Source organism: Astyanax mexicanus, chromosome 9 (genome assembly GCF_023375975.1).
Source record: "Astyanax mexicanus isolate ESR-SI-001 chromosome 9, AstMex3_surface, whole genome shotgun sequence".
NCBI classification, from domain to species: Eukaryota; Metazoa; Chordata; class Actinopteri; order Characiformes; family Acestrorhamphidae; genus Astyanax; species Astyanax mexicanus.
The window spans coordinates 34,436,812-34,450,118 of NC_064416.1; the positions used below are offsets into that span (position 1 = coordinate 34,436,812).

The 13,307-nt window shown below is 38.0% G+C and overlaps 1 protein-coding gene across 1 annotated transcript; it reads right to left on the minus strand.

Annotated features, from left to right (window-relative positions):
* Positions 1 to 5,211: 5,211 nt before the first annotated feature.
* On the minus strand, positions 5,212 to 12,159 carry rbm7 (RNA binding motif protein 7). Its single transcript, XM_007250991.3, has 5 exons — positions 11,981 to 12,159; positions 7,588 to 7,750; positions 7,382 to 7,469; positions 7,185 to 7,287; positions 5,212 to 6,382 (listed from the first exon to the last, which is right to left on the minus strand). Exons 1-5 carry the CDS (start codon positions 12,071 to 12,073, stop codon positions 6,044 to 6,046), a joined length of 786 nt encoding a protein of 261 aa, XP_007251053.3. The 5' UTR covers positions 12,074 to 12,159; the 3' UTR covers positions 5,212 to 6,043.
* Positions 12,160 to 13,307: the final 1,148 nt, after the last annotated feature.

Consider the following 13,307-nt stretch of genomic DNA (forward strand, 5'->3'; position numbering starts at 1 on the left):
CTACTAAAATATAATAATAATAATAATAATAATAATAATAATAATAATAATAATAATAATAATAATAATAACTGTTATTATTATTATTATTATTATTATTATTATTATTATTATTATTATTATTATTGCTCGCCGGGACTTTGAGGCTACATCAAATACGTTTTATTTAAATGACAAATATCTCACAGCTGACTTTTTTTTCGCTTTTACTGAACCAAAAACACCGCTTAGCGCCCATAGCATGTCGAGTAAATGCAAAGTTTAATTTACTATCGGATTTTACTTCTAAAAAAGTGTTTGTTTAAGCTGTATTTTGGTGTTTTAAGAGTTTGTTCTCAGTCCGTCGCTTTTGTAAGAGTCTGAAATGCAGCCTGTATAGGGGAAAACTTTGCGATCCCGCCGTTCATCTGGTTTTATCATGTCTAGAAATGGATTTAAACATGGAAATCTATCTCTTTCTTTGTCGGTCTTTGATTAATATGAGACACTGTTTGTGACTACATCTTTAGATGGTGCACCAGGTGTTTTTCGTGTTTCTCCTATTAGTTTTCAGAGTCTGTACAAAAAAAAAAGAGCGACTGTATTTACAGCTCTTGCGCTAAAAACGCGTGGAGTTCCTTTTCTCCACCTGCATTCATTCCAGCCCCGCCCCCTACGCTGTGATTGGCTAGTTTTGCACACCCACCAGTTGTTTCAGAAGACGCTGAAGGTTCATACTCAATCTAGAGCAGCCCGTCCATCCTAGTGCGAAGGAGGAAGGCGTGGCCCTAACAAGCCAATGATAAAAAGTGGGCTGGGCATGATGCAAAACGGGTGGAAAATAAAAAGTAAGACTGTCCTGTTATTCTAAACTAAAGGCCACTGACTATGATGCTTTTTTCAGATGGATCTTATCTTTGATCTCACAGCTACGCTGGATGTCCTGCAATTGAAGGGGTCAAGGGTCCGATTCTCACTGCCCGCCGAAATGATTATCTATTTCCCGTGCAGAGTAAATAGAAATGCCAGGGGAGCTGAGATTATGAGGGCTGTGTTCAAAGTGTGAGGGATTAAGATGCAGGAAATGTGAAGATCTCTGTTAGAGAAGCTCTGGCTGCTTTCAGGGGATTGAGGGCTTGATCAAAGGGTGAGATGGGAACAACTGTGCCGGGCTGCTGCTGGATTAGGAGCAGGGAGACATATGAGCGAGTGTTAGGGATGTATGGGTGTGTAGGGAGGGGTTGGGTAGGAGATGTGGCACCAGTGAACCCTGAAAGCTGATTGTGGCGATGAGGTGGGTGATGTAGGCTGAGGTAGTGCAGGTTGAAAAAACTGCAACAGAAATAATTTAGACTATTAAACATTATGAAAAAAGGAAAATACTTTTACCTTTTGTTTATGTAACCGATAAACACTGCAAACCAAGGCTAAAGATGACCCAATTAACAGCAAAGATTGTGGCCTGGTAATCATGAGTGCTGATTAAGGTCTCACTTCACAATTTACAGATGTATTTGCCCCCTTACTGATTTCTTTCATTTTTGCTTTGTCATAAATATATTTTTCAGATTATTAAACAAACTTTAGTATCAAACAAATAGCCTGAGTAAATACAAAAAGCAGTTTTAAATGACTTCATTCATTAAGGTGAAAAAGCTATCCAAATAAAATTGACCTTTAGAATCAAGGAATCATTTAAAAAAAAACCCTGTCTGACAACATGAAGCAGGATAAAATCTCAAAAAGCAACACATTATGCCTCAATCTAAAGAAAACATAGATCTAACGGTCTGGAAAAGGTTAGTTGTCTCTAAAGCTTTGAAAGAAAACCACTGCTAACCAAAAAGAACAAAGACCCAACTCACATTTTCCAACAAATACATTGGTGATTCTCAGGAAAATATTCTAGGAGCTGACAGAGGTGGAACTTTTGGGAGGTGTGTTCCATCACATCTGGCCTACAATTATCAGGTCATTAACTTATGATGTTAAGCTCAAGTGTGATTGGGTTCTGCAGTAGGACAATGAGCCAAAGCACACCAGCAAATCCACCTCCGAATGGCAAAAAAAAAAAATAATAAATAAAAGTCAAAGTTTGAATGATGTAGCCTTATGCCATTAAACAAACTGTTCATGCTTAAAAAACCCCTCAAATGTGGCAAAAGAAGGAAAAAAAAAAAAAACTTTACCCACCGTACCAAATTACAGACACAGAAAACAGTCACAGTCTTAGGTGTTTTATTTTTCCATTATGGAAGCAAAAACCTTAGGGATGATCTCAGCCCAAAATCATACAAAATATTCCTCCCCAAACTAAGTTTACCATAAGAAAGCAAAGAAATAAAAATATAATAAGCTTAAACTAATCCCTAATCAAAAACATAGACAACCCCTTAAAAAAATAGGCTATAAAACCTCTACAGCTCGCAAGCTAGAAAGGTCAAGCTGATGGTACAGGGTTTTACATACCACTGTGGAGCACTAACACAAATCACAAAGGTTCAGCAACACATGGAGAGCAGACCACTCTGGTCCACTTCATGGTCTCCAAGTCGAAGCATGGTAATAGAAAGGCAAAAGAAGCCAGCAAGAGCTGGTAGACATGGTCATAAACCATCCTGCAACACTAGTCCAACCAATCAGCACAGAGAGTCTTGCTGAGTTTAGCAAGCTGAATGAAGTTGAATGATAATTACCTAACCTAAAATTATTCCATCCAAAATTAGATGGAATTCCATCATTCCAGAGAACACTGTTCCTCAGTCAGAACTCTGACCTCACTAGGACTCTTGTCACTGAATGCAATCAAATCCGTATTTCATTGAGATATCTATAGCTTTAGGTGGGAAAGGGAGGCTCGGGTACATCAATCTGGTAGAGTTGAGCTGCAACTGAACACTCTTCAATAAAAGAGAGCATTTTAAAGGTTCTTTAGCAAGGCAACAGTTCTATGAGGTACCATGACATCTCAAACAGTTAAAAGATTTTTGCCTGATTTGCTGTGCTCTTGGGAATGGTGAAAAACCTTTATTGTCGATGGTTCTACATGGAAGGACTTCTTTTGTTAAGCGTTAACTCCACAAGAAAGTACATCTTCAAAAGGAGGCATTTCAACATTGCTTTAAGGCCTACACATTACCACACACTTGTTGAGTGTGAGTATTTTTGGGGAGGGGGGTTTGAACTAGGGGTACATTCTCCATCAGGCTTGCACCCATCGACGCCAAGCAGCTCAATCAATTAAAACAGTAGACTGTGCCCAGAGTTAGAGCGCTTCCTAGTACCGCCGTGGTCCGGAGAGGGGGATCTGCTGCTCTGTACCGAGCAGTGCTTCCAGGCATCAGGGCGCAATCTGATCCCTGTCAGATTAGTAGCAAGACAAAGAGCTCAGTACACAGGGTGCAAATGCACCTCCACTTTTAGAGTGCAAAAGCTGCGGTGGGATGAACGAATTGATGCGCAACGGGAGCCACTGTTAGCGGGCTAAGCACTTTCGGAAGGGTAGATTATGACCCTCAGCTTGGACATTAAAGGATTTCGGCTGTCACGTTGTTGTAAGCGGGGCCACTGCAGGCGACAGGCGCATCACTCTGTGTAGCAAAAGTGTAACATGAGCAACGGGGCCCCGATTCAGACGTTGGCCCTTTGGAGCCAGGTGCCTTTGAAGTCTTAGGGAAAATTAACTTAGCGGGCGCTGTGGTTCAAGTGACTGAATGCATCAGTTTTAAATGGTATCCCAGTAAAAACAGCCCACCCTTCTGATTTCCACAAAGCGCAAAAAATAGGCCCATGCAAAGCTATTGGCTTTAGCGTGCTTTGTTGGGCTGTACGGCAGCTGTCGGACCCGTACCAACAGGTATTAAACTCAATTTCCACTGCCATTCCATTGTGTTTGCGTCTTTAGGAACTCTTAACCGATGTCAAGCGATTAACTTGTCAAATACCCAAATCCTGCTCCTTCCTTACCCGATCAGATTTGCGGATTTGGCAAACAGTACATGAACATTAGTCGACCTGACTGGTTTGTACCTGTCAAAATGACAGTTGAGAAATATTTGTAATAATCTTCTTGGAAAAAAACATATAAAATGGATTAGGTGTAATTTAAGCTTACACTAATCAGCCATTAGAAAAGAAAAAAAAAACAACACTTGCCTAATAAGTCCCTTTGTGCCAATATAGCCCCACTAGGGCATAAACTCAAAAACACATCTGAAGGTGACCTCTGATATCTAGCAACAAGACCACCATTAGCAGCAGATTTTTTTAAGGGTTGGTTTCCCAAACAAGAAATAAGTTTAGTCAGAATATGGTTGCGTGTGTTTAAACATTGAGGAACATTTTAGGATACCAGACCAGTACTCGAGGTTAGTTAAAGAGGCCTGCACATACTGCGTAGACATTTAAAGGACTTGGGGCAGTTTTCCAAAGCCTAGCCCTGGGTGAGCTTCAATGAGCCATGGGTTTCCATAACCCTGATGTTGGAGAACTTTTGATAGGTATTGATATCTACACATGGCTTGAGGAACGCCACAGAGACTAAACTTATGTTTTGGTGACGTTTCAACAGAGTCATCTAGAGCCTTTACATCTTTTTTTTTCTGTAAAAGGGGAGCTTTTTTTAAGGTTCTTGCACCTGCCCATTTTCTTGCTTTCAACACACCATGTAGTGCTTTCAGGCCTCTCTTCAACTTGGACTACAAGTCTAAGAGAGTACAAGTCAGGAGATTACAATAAGATTTTGTTTAGCAAAAAGTAAAACTAATATAATGTATCATTTTTCCCAGATGAAATCAATAAACTTGCAATACAGCTGTTTACACAAATACTAATGTTTTGCCATGGAAGGTAAAAACACAGCACTTAACTATGGGATAAGGGTTGGGTCTCCTGCACTGAACATGGTTGTGATTGCGGTTAGAGTTACTAGTCTGTCTGCAGGGACAATTCCAACCAGACACCACCAGTCATGATCATTATCAGAGTTTGAGTGAGGTCTTACAGTGTGTGCAGATGGATGGGACATTTGATTTCCTAACTTGTGCAGGCATTTAACATTCCCCGATACTCACATGAGTCTGGAAGTACATTATAAAAGGCTTTACTACACACAGTGAACAGAGCATTTAGTGGTGATGCCTTGATGTATACAGGTTAGGTTTTGTCATGTCAGTGCAAACTGGGCAACTAATATTCGGGAAGAAAACAAGTAAGACAATACTCACGGCACAGTTTCCTTTAAAAACGATGCTGTATTTACAAATGTACAAAGTTATTTTTGTCACTTTTCTCAGGCCTGGGGAAAGAATACACACTGCTAAAAATCTGTAAATATATATCGGAAAACCTCCAATTAACATTTCTGACAGGTAGAATATGACAGAGAAATACAATTGCTAAAAACTCCTGAGAGGGGGACAAAAATAAAAATAAAATACAGAAAGTAAGAAAGTATTTTTCTAAAACAGAACACTCAATTTAAGTACATGTTCATTAATCAAGGACCAGTACATACACTTGCTGTAAAAAAACATCTTCTGCTGGTGAAGTACATAAAAAGAGTAGAATTTACCAAAACATTCACTACATATTTAGTGCCACAATATAAATTATTGTGCGGTGAATGCCATGGTAAATCTTGCAGTTTAAAAACATTTATCTGGATTAAAAAGAAGGCCACATCTGAAACATATCTTTTTTGGGGGTAAAAACAAATAGTACATCAGATGTTTTTTGGGCATTGACCCCTGAGATGGACATAAGTATTTAAAAAAGTTCAGTAAAATGCCATATTGTATAATATTACTGGTAAGATATGAAGGTCACAAATGTTAAGGTCGTTATTCAAACAAATTTCATAGCTGCTTTAAAATCATTTAAAAGTCAACATCATTATAAATCACAAAAGCTGCAAACACCGGGAAACTCATCCGTTAATAATAAAAAAAAAAAAAAAAAAACTCTTTTAGCAAACCATATAAAACAATAGTATTTTTCTTTAACACAGTCCTTGTTTCACTTGTTTCACAAAAAAAAAAAATTAAAATTTCATGCGGTTTCCCAATCATTTCCAGCGCCTGTCCCTTCCCCCATCTCCGTAGTCTCTGCGTCTGTCTGGGGGATAATCTCTGCTTCGGCCTCCTCCACGATCATCGTGCTGGTAGAAATCACTTCGCTGGCTATCGTGGTGATGGCTGCTGCCATGCCGGTGGTCCCGGCTGTGATAGCCACTGTTGTCTTGTTGCTGGTGGCGGTGACCCCTGTAAGGTGGGCTCTCCTGATGCCAGGGGCTACCATTCCCACCCCTGAATTGCTGCTGCTGCGGTTGTTGATTCAAGCCAAGCTGGAAAGCTCCGTTTAGCTGCTGCATCTGATGCATACGGACCTGCAACATGTTGTTCATCTGCAGAAGAGAGACCCAGATTTAAATAGTGTGGGGAAAAAAAAAAACATATTAAATGTTGAAATTTAATTAAGGTTTTTTGATTACATGTATTCTTTGAAATACCCCCAATGACTGAACAAATGGCCTCTGGGATCAAAATTTAAAACTGTTCAAGCCAACTATTAAGTCTTATGGGACAAGCAAGAAGTGACATGCAATTTACAACATAGCATTTCTGATGCCCAGTGCATTGAGATCAGGGCAACCCATGCATTTTAATGGATTGGGTATCAGCTTTTAAAGTTCAATGTCTGGTTGCACAAAGCATTAGTTTTTTCCTGACCAAAGGTGTTTTAAGATTTTTCCCTTACCCAAGAAAATCATTTAGCTGTATTGTTTAAAATCCCTTAGTCAATTCACTTAACTAAGGACAAAAAGTAAGGGATTTACGGCAGTGTCTGAGGTTTCACTGCAGTCAAGTTTCACAGTAACCAGGACAACAATAAAAATATTTTACATATTAATACTTAGAGTATTAAGTGAACAAAAAAAGAAATAAATAAAACACATTATATTACTAACTCACTAAGATGTGAAAGTGCATGTATAAACAGTGACGTTCATGCTCATTTATGTTTAGTTTATTCCTGTTTTTTATTTTTTTTTTTACTGAATTGAAAAGTATTGTAACATTCCTTTTTGATTAATTAATGTAGTTAAGATAAGGTTTTGGGTGCCTTAAATAACTTAGATACCCAAGGAAATACTGGGGGTTACCCAGCGAAGACGCTTCAAGTTTTTTTTTTGATGGAACACTTACCATTGCTTGTCTCTGGAGAGTGTCTGGTGAAGAAAAACTCCTCTGCAGGTTCTGTGGAGGGGAGTAGGATGGAGAGCTCATCTGGTCTGGGGTCCTATCATACCTGGAAATTAAACAGAAGACACATGCACCTTGTGTAAATTACCTACCTAAAGCCTCTGTAGACCTTATATCTAAACACAATTTGAGAGGGATACCTTCCGCCACGGTGATTGGGTGAGTTCACTGGACTGCTGTTTTGAGAGTTTGCAGGACTTTTACCCTCTTGATTAATATGACTGCTACCTGTAACAGACCCATAAACACCACACAAAGAAAAACAGACACGTTAGTGAAAAGTCTGCTCATCATCACTGGGCACCAAGTTCCCGTGTATCCAGAACCAAGAAAGTCATTTCCCCACCTGCCCTGTACTGTATGTTGAGCTGCCTTCCATACAGCCGGACTCCGTTCAGCAGGTTCATGCAATAAGGCACAGAGACCTCATGCTTGAAGTTCACAAAGGCAAACTGTTTGGACTTTCCATCATTATCTTTTGGGATTTTGACTTTGACCAAAGGTCCAGCCTATGAGAAAAGTGAAAGGGAGAAACATGGACTAATTAAGGAAGCACTGAAATAAAAATAAACCAACTACCAATACCAAATATGCTTTACCCTCAGGTTTTTATTCACCAATTTCAATATTGCATAAATTAAACAACAGGCCTCAACAAAGCACAATATTGTTTCTTATTTCTTTGATTTATTCACATTTAGACTCTATACTCACTTAGTTAGGATTTTGAGACAAGGTTACTATTATTATAATCTATAATATAACTAAATTATTGTTTTTATAGTTTAAGTAAGTATAAAAACAGTAACTTTGTCCCAAACACTAACTAACTAACTAACTAACTAACTAACTAATCAAGTATGTGGTCAAAATATATGTCGCTAATTTGGTCCAATAAATAAACTAACATTGTTAATTTAGTTGCTAAACAAGAGTTAAATGCTGTGTTTGGATGATGTGTAATTTTAGGCACACAAGCATATTGTTTAAACCAGTGTTATATTTTGTAAAAAACTCTAAATCCCATTAGAACAGATGCAGGTAAGCATAAATAAAGTGAAAAAGTAAGAAGAATTGCTCATTAAAAAAGGGACTAAGGTCTTATGAGGTTTAAATGAACAAAAGCTGAGTCCAGATTTCTTTTGGATGCCCCAGTCAGTGCACAAGTGGATGTGTTCAATCAGCAGTTTACAATTAAGCCCTGATTTACCAGCCCAGCTGCTGAGATATGATCAACTATAAATCAGAACTAGACTTCAATTATTTATTGAACACAGTGACTCAAAACCACCTCTACAACTTAATTTCCATCTGCTAAAAAAGATAAACTAACATTTTATAATATTTGGATACCTGCTTATTCATTGCTTCAAAACCAAGGGCACCAGGGAAGACTTTCGTTTTAGGAGGCTTTCACACCTGCCTTGTTTGGACAGACTTTTCAGTTTTTGTCCAAACCAAAGTAGCAGGTGTAAAAGGGGTCGCAAACCATGGCCTGGACTAAATGACCAGAGTTTGGTCCAACCAAATGAAGTGGTTTGGATTTTGGATTAATTACAGGAAGTTGAGTCCGTCTTTAAATAAACCAAAGGTGTTGGGGATTAAATCCCACTCCCACTGGCGTGCAGGTCTATCATGCAGCAATATGGACAAACGCTTCAATTTGGAAACAATTTGTTTACTGTAACAGTAAATTAACCCTTATAAACAGAAATAAAAGGGGCCAGCGGATAATCCTTTTACAATCATTCTGCTGCAGGGCATGTGTGCCCGTGAAGGGGAGTCAGATTCTGACAGAGATAGAACACATGGCATTTTTTCATTGCTAGGATATTTAGTCCTCACTAAACGGCAGTGTAAATCCACACTAACTAAACCAAATACATACAATGTAACAAACACACAAACTTGTTGTGAGGATTTGAATATTTGATGTTGGATGATCACCCACCCAACTCATCCCAAAACTATTGGAGGGAGCGTAATCATTCTAGAGAACACTGTTCCACTGCTTAATACTGGGCGTTCATATCCCTCTAGCCAGCAACTTGGTTTTAGGCATGATGTTCATAGATTTAAGTTTTTTGGTCTAAGCGAGAGAAAAATTTGTAATATAATACAGAAAAGTACGGAGCCCGGGAGGGGCCGTGGATAAAAAAAATAATAAAATCGAGTGAACGATGTAGCAGTTCGTGCTCACGTTTTCTTTAATTCGAGTGAACGATTTGCAATTCGTGCTCACGATTTCTTTAATTCGTGCTCACGATTTCTGTAATTCGTGCGCACGATTTCTGTAATTCGAGTGAACGATTTCTGTAAATCGTGCTCACGTTTTTATGCGCAATAAGACAAGAAGCTCGGAGGGAAAGGAGCATTTTCTCTCTTGATCTGTTACAGGGGTGCAGTAATGATAATCAGTTATCTACCTTTATAACCTGCTGTTATTAATGCACTAGTGTTACAGTTAGATGTACAGTACAGTGAGCAGATTTTGCCTGGTGGTGGAATCTCTACAGCGCGTGGGGGAGAGCCGTCCGCGGCATCGGTTCCCCCGCCGCCAGACACCTGCCGCGCGCGCAGGTCTTCACGGAGCTTATTTACCAACAATGTAGACAAATACAGTCAATTCCAGTCATGAATAAAGGAAACAAACATTTTACTGATGCAGGACAACTGTGTGTTATTAAAACCAGATCAAAACAAAGTTATAATGCAATGTGCAAATGTGTTTATTAATTTCTAAATAACATTCAGCCAGCCTCCAAGGAAATGCACACCTTCTTAAATCTGGTTACATCATTATTACTTTTATGATAGATTTAATCTATATTTTAATAATTTGTATAATAAATAAACACATAATTCAGAAAATATACATTTAAGAAGTTTATAATTATTATATTTTTTTTATTTGAAGCTTGTGGCATGTTTCTGGGCAGGACACTGTGATTTGAGAATAAGCAGATATTCAGGACATTTCATCAGATATAGAAACTTAATTATTTTAGGAAACATATTGGAATAAATTATCAAATTGATCCAAATTATTATATGAAATGCCTATTTACTAAATATCTTAATACATTGTATTAATAGTATTTTAGACCAGCTATTTTGATTTTATATAGTGTTACATATTTAAAGCAGCTCTTATATGAGCCATTCATAGACAACTGTCACACCTTGCATTAATTTTGTATTATCTTTATTAACTTTTACAGTGTACATTTGGACCTAAGTCTTATAGCTGTATATTTATATAATTATACTTCTTTACGTTATACTATTGTTGAAAATAAGAAATTATAAACAGTTCCACATTGCATTATAACTTTGTTTTGATCTGGTTTTAATAACACACAGTTATCCTGCATTAGTAATGTTTGTTTCCTTTAATCATGACTGGAATTGACTGTATTTGTCTACATTGTTGGTAAATAAGCTCCGTGAAGACCTGCGCGCGCGGCAGGTGTCTGGCGGCGGGGGAACCGATGCCGCGGACGGCTCTCCCCCACGCGCTGTAGAGATTCCACCACCAGGCAAAATCTGCTCACTGTACTGTACATCTAACTGTAACACTAGTGCATTAATAACAGCAGGTTATAAAGGTAGATAACTGATTATCATTACTGCACCCCTGTAACAGATCAAGAGAGAAAATGCTCCTTTCCCTCCGAGCTTCTTGTCTTATTGCGCATAAAAACGTGAGCACGAATTACAGAAATCGTTCACTCGAATTACAGAAATCGTGCGCACGAATTACAGAAATCGTGAGCACGAATTAAAGAAATCGTGAGCACGAATTGCAAATCGTTCACTCGAATTAAAGAAAACGTGAGCACGAACTGCTACATCGTTCACTCGATTTAATTGTTTTTTTTATCCACGGCCCCTCCCGGGCTCCGTAGAAAATGATGAAAAATCTTGCACAAAACTGGAGTTATGCATAGGGATCCGCCATGATCTATTATTATATTGTGAAGCTGGGGCAATTGATCTTTCCCACATTTTCATAAAGTTTTATTTAGATTGAGCTCAAGCAGTGGAGTCTTTTCTAGTTGTCGGTCAGGTCAGGTGAGTAGTGTTAGTTTAAGTTTCGTTTTACTAGTAACAAACCACAGAAAAAGAGAAAGAGAGAGAGATACACGAGTTTGTGGCATTGGCTGATTTTGTTTTCCACACTTTAAAAGGCAAGAATACAGTTGGAAACTAATATAGAAATTAAATTCTTACAAATTAAAGTCCATTTTATCTTTTGGGTAACTGTTAGCTGTGTTAACGTTACGTTAAACTCTTTCGCACACAAACTAGAGATCCCCTTCTATACACTGCAATACCTACATCCGTATTTAACACTTAAACCTGAAGATAATGGGAGAAATGGCTTAAAATCAATATACTGCTCTTACTCTGTTTAAATTTGCCGCTTATATGAACCTGATCTGTGGTAACTGCCTGTGATATACAACAGCCCTGCTGCTCAGCTTGTTTACTAGCATTAGCTATGCGAGCTAGCGCCCTAAATTATCAAAAGACAACTAAGTTAAACTGCGTAACACTGAACTTTATACAGAGAAAATAGGCAAAATTAAGTTATTTAATGCTGGAATCTGTCACCTGCACAGCTCTACATATTCACTGTATTACTCCACGCAGGATAACCTAGGTTAACTGTTAGCTACACAGCTAACACGCTAGCTAGCTAGCCAAACAATTCTAAAATAATGAATAAAACCTGCCTGTAAAAACAGCTCGAACAGCAGCTCCTCTGTCACCTGAGGGTCCAAATTCCCCACAAACAGAGTCCGGTCCGCTTCGTCCGCTATTCCCATTTTCTTGCGAGGTTTCAGGCCGAAAGCGCTGCGTTAGCTTAGCTTACCCGCGTCCCGGCGCTAGCAACATTTATAAGCGCGTGCCAATACGCGCACTTGTATCCTGGTTAGGGCGCCTACCAAGTGCGCACTTCGCGACCTGGCGAAATAGAGGAAACAAAACAGAGAATAATTAGCTGGTGAATGTATTGTTCTAAATTGTTACGTTCCGTCTTAGTTAGCAGCAAATTACACAAAACAGAAAAGACTTCACGTTCTTTTCATTCTTGCCTTGGACAAGAACACATATTGGGACGCAGCCCAAATTTTAAACGTTGCATTTATCCACGTGCACTTCTCAGACCTGCCACACAGGGGCACCTTTACCTTTAGGTTTTGTATGATCTTCTAATTATAGTAATTTTCTAACTTTTTGTGTTTCATATCTTTGCAATAAATTAATTTAATCATTCAGTAGTCACAGTATTTCTCAATTGTATTTCTCAATTCTCTAATGTACATTATTTTCTTATACTTCATGTATGGGTGAGTTTCTATGATATATGTAAAACACATCTATAACAAGTATGCTTTAAATATCTTGTTTTTGTTCACCACAATTGTTCACCTTATTTTCATTTTCCTTTCTTACTTTATGCAGAAGCAAAGCTTTTGTATTTTCTACATCAAGTTTACACACATGGGTCAGACACACACGACCCACATGTATTTACAATATCACAGCTCAGCAAAGCTCCTGTTAAGCATCTAATTCAGTATTGTTTTCAATTTCAATTTTCAATTGTTTTTCAAAATCATTACTTTAAAGAATATTTGATGACAGTAGTGAAATATAACTGTACATAATATTTGATTAGGTTTAGGTTACCCTAACAGTAAATACTTATTATAAGCTAAGTAATTAGATAAGTAATTATTATTAGCTGTTATCTGTTTAAATGTACTGTAGTTAGCTTTATTAGTACATTGGTATATGCATTTTTAACTACATGGTATTTTTGTGATAACAATATTCTTGGAGTTATGATAAAAACTGAAAATTATTTTATTTATTTAAAGAATAAACTACTTAAACAAAACAAATGGTAAAGTGGTATAAATGGTAAAGGTTTTATGTTGTATAATTGTTTCAAACATTTATCAGAAGTGTCCATTTGGACATCTCCAAGTGTCCTTTTGGGCATCTCCAAGTGTCCTTTTTGGACATCTCCAAGTGTCCTTTTGGGCATCTCCA